At 46.6% G+C, this 25,865-nt stretch overlaps 1 protein-coding gene across 1 annotated transcript; it reads right to left on the bottom strand.

The window, feature by feature from the left end:
• Positions 1-5,169: 5,169 nt before the first annotated feature.
• Sfxn1-3 (Sideroflexin-1-3) lies at positions 5,170-7,409 on the bottom strand. Its single transcript, XM_077655564.1, has one exon. It carries the CDS (start codon positions 7,240-7,242, stop codon positions 6,286-6,288), a length of 957 nt encoding a protein of 318 aa, XP_077511690.1. The 5' UTR covers positions 7,243-7,409; the 3' UTR covers positions 5,170-6,285.
• Between the last annotated feature and the right edge of the window lie 18,456 nt (positions 7,410-25,865).

The following is a 25,865-nucleotide window of genomic DNA, read 5'->3' as shown; positions in this document are numbered from 1 at the left end:
CATGCTAAGCATGGAGCCCCAGCTCAGACTGGACTGCATCCGTTTACATGTGCTTTTAAGCACTTGATTAACAAAGGACTAAGGGCGGTCATTTCCAGTGGCCCGCCCAAAGCATCAATTCTCCAATCCAAAATAACATGCGAGATGGGGACCACCCCTTGGGTTGGGCTTAGCCTCGAACCCAGAGTCTGTTAACAATACAAACTAAATAAACAACAAAAACGCCACCACTCTCTCTCAAGTGAGAGTATACACAGGCTCTCTCTTCGGAGCTAATTCACTAGCGCCTGTCTTTCCACATTCTTGGCGAGTACTGCCTGTCCGCCATGACAGGTGTCCGTCACGGCCCTTCTGGGAATGCGCTTTTGTTCACGAGGCACGGCGGGAAGCTGTGGGTGCCTTCCCGGCGATAGCCCACGTCGAAAGGGGAAGGAGGGAAAGAATGTTGTCTTCGCGGTAGCGCATAGCGTCGGCTGTGGTACGGCGCGCTCTGGCCCGCTGACAGCTCCCTTGTCCTGGAATGTGCCCGGAAATTGGGGAGGATAAAGCCTGTTTCCCCGGGGCGGCGGCGGGTCCGGTTGTTCTGGTCATCACTCAAAGAGCATGGCTGGGTAATTGATGATGCCGCTGTCACGGGTCTCCGTCTACGCCGCGCCGTCGAACGTGGATCCTCGTAGCACACACGGAATGTCACACAGTACAAGAAAGCTTTCTGCAACAACAGAAGAGACTAATAGAAGCAGGCTTTCCAACGCATGTTATGAAAGGTGTCTCTGAAAAGCTTCTCAAAAAAATGAAAGCCAAACCTAAATTGACAGAAGGAAGGAAGGACAAAAGCAAGTGTGAAGTGATGCCTTACTTGCACGCACTTTCACACAATATAAAGAAGGTCGCAAGTAGGCACGGTGTTGATGTAGTCTTCTCAGCCCCGCGAAAACTGGCCAGTTTGTGCAGAAAGATTGACGAAAGGAAAAGTACAACTTCACAGTGCACGATCAAGCACGAATTCAAATATGTCACCTGTGCCACCCAGGTAGTGTACTGCTTACCTTTATCCTGCGGGAATGTGTACATCGGGCAGACTGGCCGCTGTCTTAACACCCGGCTCAGAGAACATGAAAGATTGCTTTCCACAGATGACGGGGCGAATTTGCCAAAACATTGCAGAAAGCACAAATGCATTCCGCTCTTCAAGAAGACTACCATTTTTGGACGCGGTAAAACTAAGAGCCAACGTGAAATTCTAGAGGCATACCTTATCGTTAATCAAAGACATCTATGTGTAAGTGACACGACGGTTAGTCTATTTGATAAAGAAATTAGATTTATGAACTCACGCGGTTGTATGTGATGCTGCTATTTACCTTGTCTTGTTAATCTGTCATGTGTGCGCAAGCTTGCTTGATAACTGAAGGGTATAAATGTGATCGTTTCTCAAATAAATACAGTCGATAGTCCAGCGGTGTCCTGTGTTCCTCGTTCCTGTGTCTTCGTCTTTTGAGCTGGTTTCCTTCTTCAGTTGGTATTCAGTCGCAGCGTCCGTGTGTTCGCTCTGCGACTGACCAATGGGGAGGGCCGAGACGGCGTGCGGTCACGTGGGAGCTGTTGCCGCGGTGGAAGCAAAACTGTTTGTTCTAATCAATACATGCGAAATATTGCCTTGCATCTAAAAATACGCTGGTCGCAACATCAACACATGCCGTGTGACGTTTCTGTCAGGTTTAATAATGGGTTGCCTATGCAAGACTTGCCTGTTCCTCCGATCGAATTCGCCGTGTCGGTGCTGCATGTGAAAGCAGTGACCGAAAATCGCACTACACCGAATATTTTCGGTCCAGTCGCAGCATGTGAAACGGGCCAGAGACGTGTACTAACACACCGACCGCAACGCGGGAGCGACGATGCGGTGGAGTTTCGGCATCACATCGCACGCCGCCACCGCGGAATCATTTAGACGTTAATTCACCATCATCATCACCCCGACTGCGCCCCCTGCAGAGCAAAGGCCTCTCTCCTCTCTCTCCAATTAACCCTGTCTTTTGCCAGCTGCGCCCACTCTATGCCTGCAAAATTCATAATCTCATCCGCCCACCTAACTTTCTGCCGCCCCCTGCTACACTAGCCTTCTCTTGGAATCCACTCCGTTGCCCTTAAGGACCAGCGGTTATCTTGCATTCGCATTATATGCCCTGCCCAAGCCCATTTCTTCCTCAGACTAGGATGTCACTAACCCGCGTTTGTTCCCTCACCCACCCTGCCCGCCTCCGGTCTCTTAACGTTAAGCCTATCATTTTCCTTTCCATAGCTCGCTGCGTTGTCAACTTCGGCTGAGCCGTTATCGTTAGCCTCCACGTTTCTGCCCCGTAGGTGAGTACCGGTAAGACATAGCTGTTCCATACTTTTTCACCGAGGGATATTCGTGAACTACCGTTCATGATCTGAGGGAACCTGTCACATGCGCTGCACCCCACTTATTCTTCTAGTTACTTCCCTCTCATGATCCGGATCAGCGGTCACTATACCTGCTCTCCTGACGCTAGTTACTACACACCAGTGGGTGCAAAAATGATAAACCACCGTGACGCAAGCATGAGTAGGATGAACAGCGTCTTCTCTAGAATTCCTTACATAGCTGCGCTTCGGGATTGCCCAGCGACAGTTTATCAGTCGTTGTCCAGATCTCCTCAGCGTGTAAGGTGTCACGACTGGCTAGTTCCCATTACGGAACAGTAGTGACTGCAAGTCCCAGATTTGATCTTTGGATCGTGAGTCGTCTGGCCTGTAGATGATAAAAATGACGCGTCGACGACTGCCGAGATTTTGCGACGGCCGTGTGAAGATATCCCGGCGGAAGACGCTGTTTTGAAGTCTCTCGTAATCGCTGCGGCCTTCAGCCATCCGATGGGCGCAGGCCGCCGCCGCGGGAGCTGCGTCTATCAGCGGTCGTCCCAGACTTCCCTTGAAAAAGTGCTCTTTAGCGGTCGTTCCTCGTCCGCGTGCGTGCCCCTCAGCCGCCTTATCTCGCTTGTTCACCGCGCGATCCGCCGCGTCTGATAACGCAAATACAATGCCACGCGTTGTCTGCTGTCCGTACAGGCGACAAGTGCAGGGTTGCGCGGTTTATAGCGCAGACAGACACAGGAAGAAACGAAGCGAAATTTGGGCATTGTAAGTCGGAACTACGGCAGGAACCTATTTCCTCTTCAAACCTAGCCACAGTTTGGGGATGTTAAGGCTATTTTCAAAGTGAAGGAAAATAAGTCTGAGCATTCAATTTGTTGTTGTGACATGATGCCTTACTTCCTTAAAACCATACAAGGCAAAATTACTTTTGGAAAGTAGTTAAATTACATTGCTAATTACTTTCCTAGAAATCTCGGAAAAGAATTCAAATTACATTAAAAATTACTGCTGTCAAAACGTAATGACATTATATTGCAATTACTTGCCAAAAGTAATGAATATTACTTTTAATTACCTTTCAGTTTCAACGCAAAAAAGCTGTGCATTGGAAATAGTTCCTACAAAATTTGGAACATGCATTAGAAGCTGTGCATCGTCACTGTTAGACGAACATGCAAGGCATGGGCCACAAAACCGCACTGGTGCTTCGCAAATAAAGGTGAGTTTAGTGTATGTGGTTCCTATGCTAATGAGCAGATGTGTCATCAGCAAAGAAGGAAACATAATTTACAAACTGAATTTTTCACCTTCAAAGCATGTAAGTGATCTTAAATGCCCTCAGTAATTTATTCTTGCTTCGTAGACGCTGAACCCAGCAAACGCGATGCCAAAGCATAACAGATACAAGCGAAGCGCCGACTCATTACTCATCAAAAGCAATTTTGCTAGTAATTAATTACTTTTGCTGTGAAATTACTGCTCCAAAGTAATTCATTACATCACTGAATTACCAGCTGAGAGAAGTAATGAATTACATTGCAAGTTACCCAGAAGAGTAATTTAATTGCTGTAATTTCATTACAGTCACTTAATTACTGCCATAGCTGCCTGAATGCATTAAGAAAATTAGGTTACAAGACAGCAGTGTTTGCAAATGCACACTTCCTAGCCTGCCTGCTTGCCGGGACTTTTCACCCCTTCCATTGTCCTCTGCATGCATATATATTTCCAATCTCTCCAGGAACTGTACGTATTTGAATTGGAAAAGCATTGAGTCTCAGAGCTGCAACCAGGAATGTGCAACAGCATTAGAGCAGGACTGACTAGAAACGGGTAGAATTTAACACGATGACGACAGTGTGTATTCTGCACCCTAGTCTATAACAGGTACAGTCTAACCTATCTTCAAGAAGGGCATTGTTTTGAGCGTTAGAGAGGAAAGACAGGCTGATTAGTCTTGGTCATTCGGATACATGTTTCCAGCAAAAAATAGACACGATGCAGGAAAGAGGCACACACAGGACAAATGCGTGTGTCTCTTTGCTACGTCCTGTCTATTTTGCGCTGAAAAAATGCACTTGAATTGTCTTCATCAATACGCACTAAAAGAGGTTAAGGCAGGATGAAAACAGATCACCAAAAATTAAATGTGAAAACAATTATGAAAAGAGTTCACGGTAGCTGCTAGTTGCCACGTAGCACCTCACTTCAGCAGTTTCCAGCAGTGCAATGGATCTTAAACTAGTGGCATTAAGGTATAAATCATGTTCTTCCAAATTTTTATACCTGTTCTGGATGCGAAAATCAGGCCTGCCACAAAATCAAAAGTCCTAGAGATATATCAGGTATAGGATCACCACACAAGCAAGATATACTGTGAATACATCGCACAGTGCCAAAATTCACAGATTATTGCCTCTATTTCGATTACTAAATAAACTTCCTCTACACCAAGAATTAAGAATTCACTCAGCTGTTTCCTTGCCTGACGTCCACTGTACTCCACTACCGGTATATGTGTGGTTTCACGTCCCTAACCTGCACATGGGCCATGAAGGACGCCATAGTGGAGAGCACTGGATTGATTTCGACCACCTGGTGTTCTTTACTGTGCACTGACATTACGTAGCACAGAAGCATTTTTGCATCTAAGTTTCATAAAAAAATGTCTACTGCAGGTTTGCAACTACGACAGCATAATAAGAGTGGTCTTGCTCTCAAGAGCATAATAGTTCACATCCTGTGAGTGAGTCCACTGACACCGTATTACTTAGAAACATTCTTTACTCAGGAACAAAAAACATTTATTGCCAGCCACATCACTGTGACAAGTAGGAAGGTGCAAGTTACACTTGCTTGTCACAAGACTCAAGGAACAGCAAGAAACATTCCTTGTAGTTATACTAAAAGTCTTATTATATGTACAGCGCAGTAGAACTGTTTGGAATAGACATGTGGAAAACTTGTATTGGTCTTGTGAGTGCACTGGTATCCTGCATGAAAGCCCACAAGGTGCAATAGCACTTTGTCGCAAAAAAATAAATGTTTACATTACTTATTGGCAGCTCCGAAGGTGAAGATTATAGCATTATTTTTTTCTGATTAAACAGAAAAAAACATGGCATTGACACTGTTCAATGTGAAGAGAAAAAAGCCTCACGTCCACCACTTCAAAGAAGCAAATGACACTTGAAAGACAAGGACAAAGAGGGTCGATACACTGCAAAAAGCTAAGAGCACATTTTTCATCCCCCTTTGGCCTTACTTCTCAATTTGCTCCAAAAGCATACACACTAGCCCACAATGTTACACTCAACATTTGTGCTGTGTCTGCCATGACTGAATATCAGCTCATTTTCTGAGAGTGCTTCTGCCCTTAGAGAAAATTATGCTGCAGTGGCACTAACTGAGGATTAAGGAATACAAATTTACAGTCTAGCCAACCACATAAGCTCATATGAAGCCGACTGGATTTCCTAGAGGTTCTTGCTGGTACAAATGGCACTCTACTCTCATATCGTACCTAAATAAACCATACCTCAGGCAGGCACTTTCTAGACACGCTCTCCATAAAAAAGCTTAAAAGTAAGAAAACATGCACCGAACATGCAGCATTATTCGACAGCTGTACTTTGCTGTGACATAAATACAGCTAGGCTATATAAGCGCTCCCTAACAGCCTTTTATGGGAATACAGGCTGTGCAACATTCATTACAAGGCCGTATAGCAGTCATAGGTCAAGCAACCTATTCCACGCATGAAACAAACCTGTCTGGCCCAATCACTTCCATCCAGAATTCTCATTTCAATGAATCAAACTCTCTTCACCTCGCACAATGTAAGCATCCCATTTTAGCTCCATGTAATTGCAGGGGCATCGTTCAGAGTCCCTTGTTGTAGTACAGCCTGGTTGGCGGGTTGGGCATCTTTAACACTACTTCTTGCAACTCGGGCTCTAGTTGACTCACTTCGATGTGGCTCTTCTGCGGGAAGATGGCGCAGCACAGCGGAGTCGCGAACACCAACATCAAACCGCACATGCCCACTTGTAGCGGCGCGCTGATCCACGGGTAGCGCTGCAGCACACCTTTCTTCTCCAGCTGGTTCATCACGATTGGTGGAAACACCATACCCGGCGCGGCCATGCCCACCCTGGAGAGAACGACCATGGCAATGGCCCACTTGGCAGCCACCCTGGACTCACCGATGCGGTTTCCGTTATCATCGACCACGGGGATGCCGTGCCTGATCTCGCGCATCCTCATCATCGGGATGTTGACGCAGTTGGCCGCCGCCACGGCACAGAAAGGCACGAAGCGACCGACGAGCGGCGGAAGCGTCTTCACCAGGCTGTTGAGACCCAGCGCGGTTCCCAACGCACCGCCGGTGGCGAGCACGTAGGAGAGACCCAGTGTCGAGAGGGGGATCGCAGAGTCGCCGCTGCGGTTGGAGTAGTTGACGACCGCATTAAACGACTGGTTCACCCACTGCCAGAAGACCACCTGCGGCGTCGTCTTGTAGAAGGTTAGCATGCAGCCCGTAATGCTCATGTTCATGGGCACCTGCGCCGACATGCGGCCGATGAGCGTCACCTTTTCGCCTGTGTCCGGATGGAAGGCCGAGTCGTAGATGTGCTTCGCCTGCCACAGTTTGTCCTCTGTTAGTCCAGGCAAGCTCTCGCCCCTGCGGTAGCGCGTGACGATGTCCCGTGATTCTTCCAAATCACTGCTCGTGCACAGTAGGTTCAGCGGATTGGTGACCGTGAAGAAGTGCCGTGCCCTGCCCCAGTAGGTGCTCTGATCCCACCGGGGCTCATCGATGTTGATGCGCGTCTGCATCGTGCTTTGCGGACCTACCTGCGCCGAGGTGCGTGTAGCGGGAATCCCTTTTCGCTGCGGACGGGGAGCCGCCGCGATGCCGCCGCTGGTATCGCTGAATATCTCGCAGCGGTCGACACGGACACGACGGGCACGGACGGACGGTGCCCGCGACGGAGAGCGATAAATCGACGTCCAGATTTGCCGATCGTCGGACTCCACGCGGCTCACTCAATTTTCCTGCTTGCCTAATAAGGAAAAGTTTTGTGAGAAATCTTTCGTCTGCACTCTCTCTTAAAATTTGTTTCTTAGCATGTGCTTATTTGTTGTAATTAGTCACACCGAAGCATTCTTTCTTGCTAAAAATTTAATAATCCCAGTAGCGTACAAACTTTTATGTATGCTAGCGCCATCTCTTGCACATATCTTAAAGTAAAACAAAATGCTTTTTAAATATCCCGCCAGATAACGCTACAAAACAAGATATTTTGGTTTCGCTTATAAAGTGCATTCGCGCGTGATTTGAATGCCATCTGGATGTTAGGCGACAAGCAGATAGATAGCACCGTAGCAAATCAAAGCAATGTTATGCCTCTTTTTCGACGTTTGCTAGTATGTTATGTAGTATAAATCATGTATGCTTCACCACACCTCATGTCGCCTCTCTCATGCTGCGTATAACGCATAAGCTCATCCCTTTAATGTGGGGAAGGGGCCTAGGTTGTATTTGTTCTAGGACTGGTACTACGTCACTAATGAAATAAATATCTGAACTACCACTTCCTGTGCTTTTTTTAGGCGATAAATGGAGATAAGTTTTCTCCCGATCCATATGCTTTACACAAGAGTGCAGAACCCGGAATTCTGGATGGTTTTGTTTGTTAAATGCAACTTCCTTATCGGCACGTTAATGGGACGTGTATTAGGCAATTTGGTGGAGTAATAAAAAACGGAAGGCATTAGTTTAGACATTCATTAAATAAGAGCTTTCTTCTTGAAAGACAGAAAATCCACTAGTGGAGGCAAACATGACTGCTCCTGTGTTTGTTTGTTTGTTTGTTTGTTTGTTTGTTTGTTTGTTTGTTTGTTTGTTTGTTTGTTTGTTTGTTTGTTTGTTTGTTTTTAACTATCCCAGGGGTTTCCTTTCTTTTTCATTTATCAGCGGCGCTATTAACAGAGAAGACAAGGAAACATTCATACCTAGTTCGAACACACTGAGGCACATCTCTACAAACATTTTGTTTGCACTCATCAATTTTGTTTGCACTCATCAAGACCTTGCTCACTCACCCTCGTGGGCATGTGCCATTTCAGAAGAGGCTGATAACAACAACCGTCTCTCGAAGAAGTGAAGACACCAAATTTGGCTCTGCGTTATATCGCTGCAAGGATGCGCAAGACATTAGCGAACATAGATCGCGACGTTTAATTCATCTTTGGCCATCAAAAATTTGTGATTAAATTTATTCTCCTATGTTGTTTAGGTTTCGAGAGCAGAACGACTGTTGTGAACTCAAAGTTCAGTTCAGGTTGCTTCGGGTCACGTCAGGAATAAAAAACAGCTGCTGCTTCTTTTGCTGTCATTGCTGCTCATGGCGCAGGCTGGCGTAAGAGTTGTAGTGAATTAAAATGAAGAAGAATCTTTTTAGCCACTCTTAGGTGACCTCAACTCAGCATGACCACCCTTCGGTTGCTTGGGACTGTAGAAAATCAGGTGGGTGAATGATATCAAGAAGCTTGCAAATACAAGGTGGTAGCAGATGACTCAGTAAAGGTTAAAATGAATAGCAGCGCCTTCAGTGAATGCAAGTTAACTGATGACGGTACATATGAGCCTCTCTGGCTTTGGCCCAGCTTCCACAGGCACTGTTTGAACATAGACACATCCCCAACGCCTCTTGTAAAAGGCAGGAAGGTACTCCTCAGAGGGCTGCACCCTCAATTATCGGAAGGGCCGCCTGAAAGAATGTAGTCGAAGAATTTCCAGTCTTGTCTTTCTTCTTGCGATCTTCCAGAGACGGCTATAAGTCCATAAAGAAACTTTTTCGCACAAATGTGGCGCTCTGACTTGTCATAACATTACAAGAAATTTAAAATTTACTCGCCACTTTTTTCCAAAGATACAACTTAGTAGTAGTTGGCAACAATAGACATTGACCCGACGGGCGCTGCTTTACTCGGCTCACCAATCACAGCAGCAAGCGAAGCTTGTTGTTGCACTGTACTAAACATGCCTTTCTAGTGGTGCGAGCAGCGACAATTTAATTTATTTTTTTAAACAAGCTCGCGGCTTCAAGCTTCTCGTGCTCATAATTTCGTCTTGTGATTAGTTTCTTTTTCAGGTAACATGACAATCCTTCACAACGAATTATATTCTTGTCGCGGAGGAATTCTTTGCGGCAGTCATGACTGTGGGCGGAGCTTCACTGCGAACATAATTTGAATCCAACCATAAAGATAATAGTATACGATGCTGTAAAATGTCATTCGTAATAAAATTGTACTAATGAAGCATGCGCAGTATTGTTTTACGAAGGTGCTCTCAAGACCGCGGTGGCCCTCTTGCCACAGAAGGAGAGAGAGAGAAACCATTTAATGAAAACGCAGAGGATTTAGCTGGCGTTTAAAAATCGATTACATGCTACTCCGGTTGGGAAGGTTAGTTAGTTAGTTAGTTATATTGATTTTAATGGCGCAAAAGCAACTATGGCTATGATGCGCCAAACGCAAGGTTAGGTTCTTGTTAAATGTTACACTTTTTATACCTAGAGTTTGTTTAAAACATTGGCTTCATTAAGAAACTTAAAAATGCTTGAAAGATCAACCAGTGCTTGATCACCTAAAAGCAACTTGGGGTGTAATGGGATGTATTCATTGTAGAGTGTTGTAAAATATTTTTTTCTTAGTTGTTCCAGTTTTCTACATGAAATTAAAATGTGGTTTACAGTGAGTACATCGCCGCACATTTCGCAAAGAGGTTTGTCTTGTTTTGTCAGTAAAAAGTTGTGTGTAAGGTGTGTGTGCCCAATGCGTAGCCGACATAAAATAACTTCGGTAAAACGTTCTTGATGTCTACATGATTTCCATTCTCCTAAAACGGGTTTTATAGAATGCAGTTTGTTGTTTGCCTGTTCTTCCCATGCAGCCTGCCACTTAATTCTGAGTTTACTGTGCACTAATTTCAAAAAATCCCTGTGTGGTATGTTATCTTGTTTTATTTGATCAATTCGAGCTTGTGCTGCGCATGCATCTGCTCTCTCATTACCTACAATTCCAACATGGCTGGGCACCCAGCAGAATATAATGTTATGATTTTGTTTTTTTATTTTAATTATGTTATGTATGATGTTTCCTATAATGGGTTCAGCGGCGTTTCTACAGTGCAGCGCTTTGAGCATACTCAGTGAATCGGTGTAAATGACGCTATTTTTAATGTTTTCTTTTACTATTTGGTCTACGGCTACAAAGACTGCATAACTCTCAGCAGTAAAAACCGATGCATACTGTGGCAGTCGTATCATTTTTTCATTTTTGTCTTGAATTACTGCACATCCAACATGACTTTCTGTTTTTGACCCATCAGTGTAGAATTCAGTGAAGGTGTCATATTTTTCTTGCAGTTCAAAGAATTCTTGTAGTATGAGCTGATGTGGCATTTCCTTTTTATGTAAGTGTGTCAGTGTGAAGTCGCACACTGAAGGCAGGTTGTACCATGGTGGTAAATTTTCATATTTTTGTGCAATATTCGGCAGGGCATCCAGTACTCCTAACTCTTCACATTTATCTTCAAAGCACATTATTAGTGGCCGGATGGATTGTGGTTTATTGTTAAATAATCTTTTGGATGGGCACTTCGTAACAATGGGATAGCAGAGATGTTTAGGGAGAGAACGGGTTTTTAGGATGTACGTGCATGTTAGTGCGACTCTTCTATCCTCTAGTGTGGGCTCATTAGCTTCAACGTAAAGACTCTTTACCGGGGATGTTCTATAAGCTCCAGTTGATAGGCGCAAACCAAGATTATGAACAGGGTCCAGTCGTTTTAAGTAGGATGCTCTTGCCGAACCATATACCACACACCCGTAGTCTAGCTTGGAGCGCACCAAAGAGCGATATATTTGCAATAGGCATGCTCTATCGGACCCCCACCGTTTTCGCGAGAGTACCTTTAATACATTGAGGGCTTGGGATGCTTTCTTTTTCAGGTTGTTAATGTGTGACAGAAATGTAAGTTTCTTGTCAAAAGTGACGCCTAAAAATTTATGTTCCTGTTTGACTGGCAGTGTGGTTTGATTCAAGCACAGATTGGGATCGACCTGTAGGCCTCGTCGTAATGAGAATAAAACAGCTACTGTTTTTTGAGGGGAGAACTTGAATCCATTTTTCTCTGCCCAAGCAGCCAGTTTATTGAGTGTGATTTGTATTTGTCTCTCGCAGGACAGTATGTTGGAAGAAGTGTATGCTATCTGTATGTCGTCTACATAAACTGAATACATTACGGACTTAGGTATTACTTTGGCCAAAGAATTCATTTTTACTATAAAGAGTGTCGTACTTAAAATGCATCCCTGGGGTACGCCGTTCTCTTGGGTGAATGTCGTTGATAGAGTTGCTCCCAGACGGACTCTGAATGTGCGGTTAGTCAGGAAATCGTTCAAGCAGTTCAGCATCATGCCGCGGATCCCTAGGTCTGCTAGGTCATGGAGGATGCCGAACTTCCACGCGGTATCATATGCCTTCTCCAAATCGAAGAAGACACCGATACAGTGCTGTTTGTGGATGAACGCCTCTCGGATGGTGTTTTCTAGGCGGACAAGGTGATCAGTGGTCGAGCATGCTTTCTTAAATCCGCATTGATGTAAATCTAAGAGTCGGCGAGATGCAAGTGTGAAGGTCAGTCTAGTGTTTATTATGCTTTCGAAAGATTTAGCGATGCAGCTGGTGAGGGCTATCGGTCTGTAATTGTTAGGACTTGTTGGTTGTTTTCCGGGTTTCAGAAAAGGTACTATTATTGCTTTCTTCCACTCCTCAGGTATATTTCCAGTTGTCCATATTTTGTTAAAGAATTTCAACAATGCCTGCACGGCAGCCTCAGAGAGATGGGCAAGCATTGCGTAATGCACATTATCTGGGCCTGGTGCTGTCTTTTTACCAGAAGATAATGCCCTGATCAATTCCTGGAGTGTGATGGGTTGATTGTAGTCCTCGTGCATACCTGCTGCAAATGGAAGTTTTTGTTTTTCTGCTATTGCTTTGTGCTTCTGGAACGTGTTTGTGTAATTGGACGAACTGGAAACTTCAGAAAAATGCTCACCTAGTATGTTGGCCTGTTCTTCTAATGATGTTTGTGTCCCGGGTGTAGTCAATAGAGGAAGTGTGAAAGGGGTATGGTCACTACTGAATCTTCGAACTTTTTCCCACATTTTTTTTGAGGTTACTGAGCTGTTTATAGAGGACACATATTTCTGCCACGAGGATTTCTCGGCAGTTCTCCGAACGAATCGCGCTCTGGCCTTGGCCCTCTTAAAGGCAATCAAGTTCTCCGCTGTGGGATACCGACGCAGAGAGCCCCAAACTTTATTTTGTTGTTTTTTTGCCAATGTGCATTCTTGTGTCCACCATACTTTATGTTTTTTGTGTACGAGTCCTGTTGTTTGTGGTATGGCTAGTGTAGCGGCCGATATTATGCATGTAGTAAATTTTCCATTAATTTCGTCTATGCTGAGATCTTCACAAAATTCTTTTTCTAGTGTGGCACTTGCTGTAAAAAGTGACCAGTCGGCAAAGTGAAGTTTCCAGCGCCGTGGTCTTGTGGGGATGACTGCAGTAGACGATGAGAGGCTGATGATAATAGGTAGGTGATCACTTCCCAGGGGGTCATTTAAAACATCCCATTTAAAATCTGTAAAAAGCGATGGTGATGCGAAAGCTAAATCGAGAAAGCTCATTTTTGCCGAGCTTGGGCAACAATAAGTTGCTTTTCCTGTATTTAAAAGACAGATGTTATTTGAGAGGATAAAATCTTCGATTGTTTGCCCCCTAGAGTCGCAGCGCTCGCTTCCCCAAAAAGGGGAGTGAGCGTTAAAATCCCCAACTACCAGATATGGCTCTGGAAGTTCATCTATCAATTCTTCTAGATCATGGACTGTTAGTGTAAAATGTGGAGGAATGTATACGGAACAGATTGTTAGTGTTTTATAGCTGACGATGCTGACTGCAACCGCCTCAAGTTTTGTATTGAGCTTGATTTCTCGAGCAGGGACGCCGCTTTGGACGACAATTGCGACGCCTCCTGAGTGTCGATTTGCCTGCTCGCGATCGCGTCTAAAAGTTTGATAATGTTTCAGGATATGTACATGTTGTGGACCAAGATTGGTCTCCTGAAGACATAAAACTATGGGTAACATTGACCCTAAAATATTTGTTATGTCACTATAATTCCGCATAAGTCCTCTACAATTCCATTGAATTAAAAAAGTCATGCTTGTGTTTTTAAAAGAAAATGAAAGGAGATTTACTTATGAGGTGGGCCCGTTATGAGGGGCCTGTCTTTTTTTCGCTCAACCGAGCTGTTCCGCCGCTGTAATGGAGGCGGAGTGGGTGTTGTATCCATCACCTCAACAGAGGTGCTGGAGGACCGCGCAGCCGCGGTTGTGTTAGTTTCAGGCCTCTCCCGACGGGGGGAGGTCCTGCGGGATGCCGACCCATGGACCGGCGGTCCCTGCTTTGGCAGTGACAGGGCAGCTTTCCCTGACCCTGCCTGGGGCGTGGATGGCCCTGCCATAGGCTCGGTGGGAGCGGCCTTGGCAGGTGCCGGAGTGCTGTGCGGTGCTACGCCCCTGCGCACCACATCAGCGAAGTTTTGTTTTGCTGTGAAGGAGAATGTGTTTGTAAGCGCAAAACGCCTTCTCGCTTCTTTAAAAGAAATGTTTTCTTTGGTCTTTATGGTGATAATTTCTTTTTCTTTCTTCCAGGACGGACACGCCCTGGAGTATGCAGCATGTTCTCCTTCACATTTTGGACAGCACAGGGCTGCGTCACATACATCAGACTGGTGATCCTTAGAGGCACATTTTGCGCAAGTTTTACGACCGCGGCAGCTCTGTGAGCCGTGGCCGAACCTTTGGCAGTTGAAACACCTGCGAGGGTTTGGTATGTATGGTCGTACATTGATTTTCAAATATCCCACGTCGATTGTGTCGGGCAGGGTGCTGGTGTTGAACGTCAGGATCATGTGTTTTGTGTCTATTTCCTTGTTGTCCTTCCGGATTTTGATTCGGTGGACATCTATGACGTCTTGGTCGATGAGCCCTTCGAGCATTTCTTTTTCAGTTATGTGAAGGAAATCATTTTCCGATATTACGCCTCGGACAGTGTTTAGTGAGCGATGAGGAGTCACGGAGACCGGGATTTCCCCTATGGACGTTAGGTTGGAGAGCTTAGAATGTTGGACATTGTCACACAGTTCGAGCAGTAAGTCGCCGCTGGCCATTTTTGACAGCTTATAACCAATGCCTAGGGTTTCAGTCAAGCACTTTGACACAAGGAAGGGGGATATTATTCTTGCCTGTTTATCTTGTTGTTCACTGTGGATCACATGATATTTGGGGAAAGTTACTTTTCTTTTTTGAAAGAAGTTGTCTGCCTCGTTCCGCCCTCTTTTGAGAGAGCGATCAGGTTTTGAAAGTTGGGGAGCCATAAAAAAACTTTGTTTTTCGGTCATGGTGCCAGCCACCCACCACGGAGTCCAACAAGGGGACGGGACAGGAACTTGATAGCAAGTCCTGCCCACGCCAGCTGTACACCTCAACTATAACCAAATATGACGCAACTCAGGGTAGTTGGTCACACAAGGTTAACCCTCGCCGCCAGGAAAAAAGGAAAAACCAAGAAGTGAGTAGGATATAGGAGAGTTGTGAGACAGAGATAGGAAAGTTAAAGATGAAGAGGAGGATAGGAAAAGGCGACTGCCGATTCCCCCCGGTCGGGTCAGGCCGGAGGTGCCGTCTGCAGGAAGCTGGGGCCAAAGTGCTGTGTTGCTTCCGCCAAGGGGCCTTAAGGGTCCAAACGCTCGGCATCGGCTCAACCACCAGAATCCCCTTTTCCCCGGACACGGCGATGCCACGCACGGCGAGGCGCGGGTGCTCGGGTCCGTGGTGATGCACAGTTCACCATCATCCCCTTGCGGAGATGTCCCTGCGGATGCTCGGGAACCCGCGGTGTCGCCACCCACCGTCGCGACGCCTGCAAGCTGCAGGCGCCCCCCTGCGGGGGCGTGGGGAAGGGAATTTGGGAGATTAAGATAAAGAGCGATGCGGAAGATGTAAAATTAATATATATAGAAGGGGAGAACTTAAAATTCGGCCACTAAATGCCTACTAAGGTGCATTGGCGAGTAGTGATGTAACATATGAAATGATTAAGTGCATAGTCCGACAAGTTGTCTAACAAAGTTCACAGCGTGAAGAATGCATGAGGGCAACATGCAAGGTGAAATTAGAGCTTGTTAAGATGTCTAATGTCCTTTAAATGCGCAAAAAAAAAGTTCATTGCATGTCTCTGTTGCCTAGAGCAGAGGAAGGGACATAAAACACTGTCCATTGTTAGAGGCACTGGGGAGAGCTTCTCTATGCAATCTTCATAGTACGCAAGCTCGTCAACATATTCAGGGCAATCAGGCAGGATATGTTCCACAGTTTCGATCGAGCCGCAGTTGTCACAAAGCGGACTGTTCATTTGACTGAAAGGGTATTGCAAGCCGCTTGTATATGCAGCGTTCAGGCGAAGTCGGTGGTAAAGTGTTTCCAGATGGCGAGTAATTCTGAGTGGCTTGATCTTAGATGTGGGTCTACTGAGTAAAGAAACTGTTAGTGATGTGAAGCTCCAGAGCCGATGCGTTTCTTCTGCAGTAAATATTCTAGCCATTTGGGACGCATCAGATTTCGCGAAGGAAGTCCGAATGTATCTCCGATGTTCGTGGCCTTTACAGGCCGCTTCATCTACTTTCCCACAGGCCAGAATGCCACAGCGTGCCGGTATCCACTGAAATGTTATGCAGTGGCCTGCGGCAATAGCCAAATGATGTAGATAACCGATGTCAAGGGAAACGAGCTGATGATTGGTTTTCTTCAGCAAGTTGGGCAAGATATGGAGATGTGCTTTGGAGGCGGTAAAGATAACCCATCGGTAAGGGGTTTGGCGCAGGATATAGGAAATAGCTTCTTTAATGCAGTGAAGCTCAGTTGTCGAGAGGGTGTCCTCCGCTGCAGCCGCGAGGACATGGCTTGTTGATGCCACATAAATGCCACAGGAAAACGTTTCTCGAGTAATTGAACCGTCAGCGAAGATGTGGGTATATATATATATATATATATATATGCTGCGTGTATTCCTCAGTTAAATAGGCGAGAGTAGCTTGCAGAAGCGCTGCGTATGGTATGCGGCTCTTTGGATTCACACCTGGAATAAACTTCTTCACCTTTAGAGGCTACAGTGTCCAGAGGGTAAAGGTGAGAGGTAGTGGTTTCTGCGGCTGATTAATAGTATGGAGGGGCAGGAGCTACAGAGCTTGGCCAAAGCGAGAGTTACAGTGAGTTAGGTGGACACCGTGTAGGAAGTGCTTCTTCCCTTGGAGGACATGGTGGAGATGGGTACGCATAGCCTCCTGGGAGGCAATCACATCTAGTGGGAGACAGCCTGCTTCGGCTACTGTTCCTGATGCAGAAGAACCCCTTGGGAAGCCAAGGCACATTCGCATATGGCCTTCCATATGGCCTTGAGATTCTTCTTGCTCGTTGAAGATAATCTTTGAAGCAGCTGTAGACAGTAGCGCAAGGTTCCGAATTCAACAGGCTTTTTGCAGCAGAACCATTGACCGGCAGTTGCTTCCCCACCGTGTTGCCGCCATGAATGTGAAAAATTGCAATGCTGCAGTGATCCTCTCGTGTAGTTTTTTTTAAATATATATCTGAGGTGACCACGAGAGATTACTGTCTATCACAACACCTAGGAGTCGATGAGATCGTACATAAGGTAATAACCGTTCACCTGGGAGGAGCGGATATCGAGCCATCGTTTTTCTTGTAAAAGCCATGGCAACACTTTTTTCTGGCGAGAGACGAAGACCTCGGGGAACCACGTACATCGAGACGTGAAGTAACGCTCTTTGAAGACTTGCTGGGTATTATATCGCAAACGTGACGCTCTCCAGATGCAAATATCTGCATAAATCGTTATGTGTACTACTCCCCGTGGAAGGTTTATTGCTAGATGTATAAGGGTAATACTGAACACGAGAGGGCTGAGCACCACTCCTTGCTGTACGCCCCTCTCCACTGCGTGAAAGAGTGTTGTTCCGCATGGAGTGCTCATAAAAATTTGTCCTTCTTTCAAGTAGTGTCCAATCCATCTGCACAGCTTTCCTCCGAGGCCAAGACTCGCCAAGGCAATGAGGATGCATGGTGAAAAGCCGAGTCAAAAGCGTCCTTGATGTCAAGGAAAACGGCTGTCAGGATGCACCCCGCATAAAGGCTTCAAGTGATGAGACAAGGGCGATAACATTACGAGTCGCAGACCTATTTTGATCGAACCCGTTCATTTCTTGGGGATACACATGTTGCGGCTTTCGAGGAACCAAGTGATGCGTTTGCAGATCATTCGCTCCATAAGCTGACCTATGCAGCTCAGTAGGGCGACGGGCTGGAAGGATGCTTATCTTGGTGGCTGCTTACAAGGTTTCAAAATAGGCACAATTTTCGCCAGCTTCCATTCTACGGGGACCTCACCAGTCATACTGGACGAATTGTAATATTCCAGGAGTCGAAGGCGGTAGTTGTGGGGTAGCTTTGCGATGGCGTAATAGGTGACTTCATCGGGACCCGGAGCCATGCGTTTGTTTGATTCCGCGATAGCTGGAGATAGCTTTTCAATTGTGAAAGGCAGGTTTAACGCTGGCGCTTCCGCCTGTGTGATTCCTGACTGACCCCTGCGGAAAATGTCGAAGGCCCTGACCCCACTGACAGTAGTCTGCAGTATTCTTCTGGGACTTCTTTTAGGGATTTTCGTTCATGCAGCGAAAGGGTGGCGCTGGCGGAGTGGCGTATGCGTGTACCTCTAACGATCCGCCAAGTTTTGGTTACTGGCTGGCGCACATCGAGCGTAGAACAAAAGTCACGCCATCTTTGCCGGCTGAGTTTATAGCGCCGAATCTGACGTTGTACCCGTCAGCAGGCACGGAGGTCTTCAAGGTTTTTTTGTGCGCAAAGCTTTCCTGACAATCAGATTTAACCTGAGGTGATGTGTTGTTTGAAGAGCCTACGTCGCTGAATGCTGTTTTAGGCGCAGTTGTCACGCAACAATTAAATCTCTCGCATTATTGGCATTATCTCCAAACCGTGATACTGCTTAGCCATTATCGTTAAGTGGCTCTTTTACATTGCGCTGTGACTTTCTCGTGTCAGTTGCTTCCGCCTAATGGGGAGAAAAAATAATCGGAAGTTATTACGAAACTTTAGACAGTTGCGGTAGTAACCGTGGGGCCAGGTCGCTCCAGAAGCCTTGGACAGGGTCAGCGCATCGCATCTGCACACGCGACAAAACATCGGCACATACAAAGCTGGAAATGATAAAATCAGCAGGCACGTATAGAAAGTCCTACTGGCCAAGCAACGGCAGACGCGAGTCGTGCTGGCCGGAGTCGGTAGAAGCCTGCGTCACAGGCTGCTGGAGTGGCGCAGCAGTTTTAGTAAAGAAGCGGAGCGAACAGCTCTGCGGGAGGTTGTCGCAAACTGAATAGGGGTCAGTGACCAGTGCTAGAACTTTAATGTCCGGCCTGAGCTGACGAGCTGTCCCAGACCCGAACCTCGAAGCGTCGCATCGAACAACAAACCAAAGCTATGTTTTGTCCACCAACGGTGCTATAAAGCAATGGGTGAAGCTGACAACTGCTGTCCTTTCACTTTGGGTTAGTCAAATCAAAGAAACGCCACGCGCTACAGCTGTCTAACAAGAGCGACGTGGACCGCGCTGATCGTCACTCTCGCGTGCGCAATTGCACGGGTTGAGTTGGCAATTTGGAGGCCAATACCCTGGAACATGAGCACGCCAGGAGAATTCCGTCAAAATAGTTTGTGAATACGACCTGTAAGTTTCCGGTATAAACAAGCACGCTGCATAAATGTCGTGGTTAATTGGTAGTACATTATCAGAATGATGGCGGCAATAATTCTGTCCTTCTTTGTCCATCAGGTCGCATAACCTATACATGCAGAACCGACTGATGCGCACCGAAACCATTTCCTTCTAATAATTTCCAAAGCATAATTAAGAACAACAGATTAGTTTTTTTTTCTTTTGGGCGACTATACTTTCTAAGCTCATGTTTGTAACTTGGAAGTGCTTGACAGATGCACTCCAACTTTTTCCTCTCCTCGTGGATCTGAACAAAAACACATACAGCTGGCGTGCTCACTGCTTCTGCGTCGTGTATACAGGGGGCCACGAATGAGTTTGCCCGAAAGCGTGTGGCGGGCAACAAGCCCATACTTTGCGCACTGCAGCGCTCACTGGAAATAACGCCGCCGTTCGCCGGCGTCATATTTATTTCAGAAGCGGCATCGACACGTGCGGTCACACAGCTGAAAAACACAACATGCTAGGCCACGTTTGGGGAGCCTGTAGCGCAAAACAAGCCTATCCTCCTTCCTTAAAAGCAGCATATATATAGTTATGCATTTTTGAAAACATGTCCCCACTGCATAATATTCAGCGAAAACACTTTCATGCGAGCATACAGCGCCAAGAGAGCGAAGTTGAGCCGAAACCGTGAGCTTTCTGTGGCCGGTACGTTACAATGGTTTTCTTATGTTCTACCGCTCTTGTAATTAGCCGCACAGAGGAATCTATCGGTGAGAGCTGCATGCGGTGCGGCCGCGTTTTTATGTTATGGAAAATGAAAAGAACCTGTTTAGAAGAGAATGCACATTATTTGGTGCCTCATGCAGTGGTGCTAATGAGCTCCCAAACAGAATAGAAATGACATAAAATCCATGAATTTCCTTTGGCGTACTCCCGTGACAGTTTTTCTTACGATAGCAAATCGCCAGAGCTGACTGCGAAATAATTACTGAGTGTACAACATGGTGAGCGTGGCGCTGCCCTGAAATATGATTAGACCGAAAGGGCATCTGCATGGTTCATTTCTCGCGCGGGGCTTCCCATCTCTACCTGTGAATGTTTGTATCTTGCTTTAACGCATAATTCGCCTGGCTCAGTAACAGCAAGAGTGGCAGATCGGGCTAGTTGGTAATTTTCCATAATGCGATACAGCGCGAATAAAGACGGGGACGAAGCGAGACAAGACACCACAGCGCTGACTTCAACTGAATTTTTATTGCGGAAAGGGGATATTTATACAGGAAATGGAAGGGAACGCATGATGCCGCTACTGCTGGAATTGATACGCGGGATAAGATATTTAAAGGCGAAAAGAAGAGGCTGCAACAGCGCACAAGGATGACTGCTAATAACAAACAACAACGCAGTGCAAGTCAATGATGAACGATAAGACAAGGCACCGGCATTTTGCAACAAAAACACAAAAACAAGAGCCAAAGGGTCTTAAACCGCAGTACAAGGCGAGGAATGAAACTAGGGAGCAAAAAGCAGGGCACTAACAATTTGCTAGGGAAAAATAAAGCAAAAAAAAAGGGTAAAAAAGATCTAAAACCGTGCGAGAGAGACTAAAATTGCAGGGCCAAAAGGGCAAATAAGAGGCTGCTCATGACATGGCGGCAAACGCACCTGAAAACTACTAAGAGCCAAAAGGTTCTAAAATCGCTGAAAATCAAAACCGAATGAAGAGATCACCGAGATGACATCTGGCTCAAATAATCTACTTCTCGTTTCGTCAGGGCGATCGAGGGAGAGCTGACGCAATAAAAATTCAGTTGAAGTCAGCGCTGTGGTGTCTTGTCTCGCTTCGTCCCCGTCTTTATTCGCGCTGTATCGCATTAAAGTAACAGCAAGCAGTCGTTTATTACGCATTTTTATGTCCATAAAGTTAGGGCGCAAACAACCCTCCATCAAGTATATGTGGGGTCTGGAGTGGCAAGGCATTTATAACGCTGTTATTGGTCACCGCGGAAACTTATTGCACCCGTGACACGTATAAATGATCCCGCAGAACACTAGAACCTCTCAGAGTGCAAATATACTTGCCTGTAGTCGGGCCGTCGTATCGTACGACAACGCCCTGACACAGTATACGCGGTGGCTCTCAGACGCTAATGTGCGGGAAGAGTGCAGTTATAAAATTGAAATGCATATCTCGCGATCGCCAATGTGAGAGTTTAAAAGCTAAGAGAGAGCACTTCACAAGTAGCCCAAAACTGTACGCGTGCAAGTCTGTGGCAAAAAAAAATATAAATAAATCTGCAACCCGGTGAAGCACTGTTTTTTTTCTTCTGAAATGCGCTCTATCGTTAGAACTGTGGCCATGTGGAGATGAGCAAATGTGTATCTAATACTCTCGTTCAAAGCAACGTTATTTCGGGATGTAATATTTTAAAGCTTAAAAAATGCAAGTCTTCGGTTCAGTCGTCGAACTGAAGTCTGTGCTGTATACTGCGAGTATTGTTCCGACAAGTGCTAAATACTGATTAAGAACTGATTCGAACAATCAGCTACCAGTGATATGTGTTAGGCGCAGCAGAACTTTCAACAACAATACTGCAACCGACCTGCGCCAGCCTCGGTCGCCGTTACTGAGATGTGCGTAAAAGCTCTCGCAGTGTAATGCTACTTACACAGCGTGAAGAAGGCCTGGGTGCTGGATTCGGTTCAAGGGGAACGCGAAGAGTGATCAGGGGAGGTGGAAGTCGCAAATAACCTTGCCAAGAAGGAACATGTGTGAGCAGACAAAGTCAGCTCTCATTCGTCGGTATACTTACGGCTGCAAGCGCATAGCCTACATGCAGAAGATGCCATCAAGTCAGGCCCTGTTTAAGGAAATGACGTTTTCTGTCCAGATAAACGGACAACAAATCAGTAACTACACCTCAAACAGAAGTGTGCCGCAAGGTCGATCCAGTTTTAGCACCTTTGTTATTTAATATCGCACTCATACCATTGGCGTGGAAATTAGCTGAAATACCAACCAGAGGTGCAGCTTATTCTTTACGCAGACGATGTCACGGTTTGGGCTGCTCATAAACAGCTTGAGGCACAGGAGTTTTATCTGCAAGAGGCCTTAAATACACCTGATGAGTACGTCCATGACACAGGCCTGGAACTGTCACCACAAAAGTCCAGCTACATTCATGTCGCGAACAAAAAAGGAGGAAAACAATTGGCAATGAAAAGACTCACGCTTAAGGTTGGTAATCAGGCATTACAAGAAATAGACGGGTTGAGACTCATTGGCCTAGACATTCATAAATCTGGCAAATGAACACAATGGCTCTATGGGACGAAAGAAGCCGCAGCAACTTTCTTAGACTTGATCAAACTCATTTCGTCAAGGGGAGGAGGAGCCCGAACGGAGATGGCAAAAAGTCTCGTACAGTCGGTGCTTCAGCCTAGGATACTATATCAGGGCCAGTTCCAACCACTGACGTGGCGACAATGGGCGCAGTTGGAAACGATAAATAGGAATGCAACGCGCAGCATCACGGCCTTGCCAAAACTTACCCACATCCCTATTCTCCAGGAATTTGCACAGCTGAACACACTGACAACTAATTTAACAGCGAGAGGCAACAAGAAATCTGAAGTGAAAGTATGTTTTGCCCATAGCGTCCTTGTACCAGGCACTGACAGAGCAAAACACCTACAATGGCTGACCCCCCTCCATGGGAATTCATGGTTATTACGAGAAAAATATGACTAAACTTCGTCGTAAAGAGAAGCCGAGAACTCGATCGCTGGTTGGTGTATGCCCTGGAACATGTATTGCTTATACGGCCGAGTCGATTACAGAAAAGCACGGTAGAATAGCAGCCACTAGCCCAACACACAGAGTTAAACATACTGTCACGATCAAAACTATGCGGGACGCGAGTGTGCAGGAAAACAATTATTTCAGAGCAGTCGCGTAGTCCAGTCCCTTGAAACGAGCCAAAGCATGAAGCCACACGCATGCTGCATCTACTGGCAACAATTCCACGCGACTGACCCGCGAGGTAGAGCTGCAGTGAAAATTTCTCCCAGAACATGCCTCCCGTAATACTTTTATCGCGATAGTACATCACGAATACGTACCAGAACACCTAGACCCACTTGTGATGGAACTTTATGCAATCCGCGATGCTACGGAGGTCATAAATAAAATAGAGCCTATAACATGTGAGATTTAGTTACGAACCTGTGCCGAAGTGTTAATTAGGTGGCACTTCGCCTACATATCGTGGGTTCGGGCCAGAGCAAGCTGAGGGCACTGGCAGCGTTGGCAGCGCGCCTGCGCTCTCGCTCCGAAGGAAGGATGGCACAGTTATTATAGAGCACAAGTGCTTGTTACACAGGAAGATGCATTACAAAACACTGCACTGATCCCCAGACCTCAGTACAACCCATAGCCCAGCCGCAGAACCCGAAAGCGGGCCCGCGGAGCCACGCGCAAAGCAAAGACTACATACGCGCGTGAAGACACAGCTAAGGGCGATAGCATGCCGCACGGCCAATCCAGTGGGTTAGATCGCGCGCGACACTTCACGAGGGAGGATGGGGCATGCGCGGAGCACATCTTGACGACGCAGGTCGCACGTCGATAGCTCATCGCGCGTCGTCACCGGCAGTGGCCGGCGATGACGGAGAACCAGCCAGATCAGGCCCTCCCGAATCCGGAGCGCGTGAGAGCCGCACAGGCGGGCGACGGGACTCCGGAGGCTCGGGCCTAGACTCAAGCGTACATACTAGGTGCGCAAGGTTACACCAGCCGCGCTCTTGGTCCCCCGGCAAAGGCCGGGGCCCCCGGGAGGCGAAATCTATAGCACCTTTCTGCTGCCCGAGTCGGTGGCGGTCTCCCCGTTCATTTCCCGCTCGGGCCTCTCGCCGAAACAACGCCCCCCAGCTGTCACTGGGAGTGACCCAATGGGGACGCGAGGTCGAAGCGGGAAGAACGGAAGGGAGGGTGATTTACAATGGTTCTTCAACAGAGCTTCCCTTGTAAAGGAGGATAACCAGCGCGGCCGCCTTCATTCCGCTCGCGGACACCCCACGGGGGGTCTCAAAGAGCAAACGGCAGCAGCGGGCGCGCACTCCGATCGTTCAAGAAGCCCAATCCCCACAAACAAAAGCCAGTATCTATACAGAATCCTTATCCGTCATAAAACAACTGAAAAGAGTGGCAAAGACATTATGTGCAACTCAGGAGATCCATGCCCTCAATAACAAAACAAAGTTGCGCATCCAGATACGCTGGACACAACACGATGCTGAGAACGATGCTGAGCAGAGAAAAGGAGATAACCTTACACACCAAGTTCTAAACACTAATCTATACTTCCCCTCCCCCCCCCCCCCCCCCCCCCCCAGGCTCTCTTTTGATGGCCGCTCCGTTCTTCCCATCTTATCATCGTCTTTAAGGAAATATACCCATGCCCTCATTCCCCCGTGCACTTTACCCCTCCCTCATAATTTAATGAGATTGGATGAGGTATCCCTCAGAAGGATCACGGCTGGGGCGGTTCTTACCCTGTCGGTCATGTGAGGATGGGGCACTGAAGACGCAAGACCCACTCCCGCTCGAGGTGTTCCGCACCGGCTGCAGAGGTGGTTGTTCGCCAGCTGCTGTGGACTTGTGCAGGGACAAGGGCTTCGAGAACGTGGATTATAACAGAAGTGGGACTAACGGCGAAAAGAGAGGAGGATTCCACCAAGTGGCTGGCCGATAACAATAAGAGCAGGAGCCTTCTTCGGTTCCTGCGCGAAGATACCTTACATGATTTCCTATAGTATACAGCGAACCCAAATTGTGCCTTCGTGGCAAGTACGCAAGATAAAAAAAATTGAGGCCCCCTGCTTTTATCGAAGCGACATAAATGCGAGAGCATTATATGGCTAATCGGCAACGAAACCCGATGCTGTCCAGAAAAAGTGTCATCCAGGAGCCCGCTGACGTCGCCTGTACATTAGAAAGTGAATGGGTATTCATTAACAATAGTTAATTATGAGGAGCATAATGGAATGGTAAGTAATGTTAGTAATTAATGATTATTGCTATTAATGACAATGGTAAAGGTCTTTAGGCTGAAAACATTAAGGTGAAGGCCTGTAGGTTGTAGGCCTTGAGATCAAAGGCTGTCAGGGTGAAGTCCTTTACGATAAATGCCTTTCGGTCGAAGGCCTATAGGGTAGTGTAAAGGCTTTTAGGTGAAAGGCTTTTAGGGTACTTCCGCATTCACAGCACGTAAGCAGTCACAAGTACCCTCCGTAACTTTTTGGCTACTGACAAAAATATGAATTCATTCGAAAAGCATGCTGTTAGATGCACAGGTTCTCTACCAAAGAGCCGACCATGTGTAGAATGAGGGAAGGACGTGGTTCATTCAATTCCTTTGAAATTCAGCGCACAGCTTTGGAAGTGATATAATGTAGTACATGTTTGGAATGGCTCAAAGCGAGGTCACAATGTACCGTCTTTGCCAAAA

Source organism: Amblyomma americanum, chromosome 2, assembly GCF_052857255.1.
Source record: "Amblyomma americanum isolate KBUSLIRL-KWMA chromosome 2, ASM5285725v1, whole genome shotgun sequence".
Lineage (NCBI taxonomy): Eukaryota > Metazoa > Arthropoda > Arachnida > Ixodida > Ixodidae > Amblyomma > Amblyomma americanum.
Note: the sequence above shows the minus strand (reverse complement) of the source record. Positions and strands in the feature narration are given on the sequence as shown.

Bases quoted from the DNA above. Each gene is read 5' to 3' on its own strand.
- Sfxn1-3 (XM_077655564.1), bottom strand. From the start codon at position 7,242: ATGCAGACGCGCATCAACATCGATGAGCCCCGGTGGGATCAGAGCACC.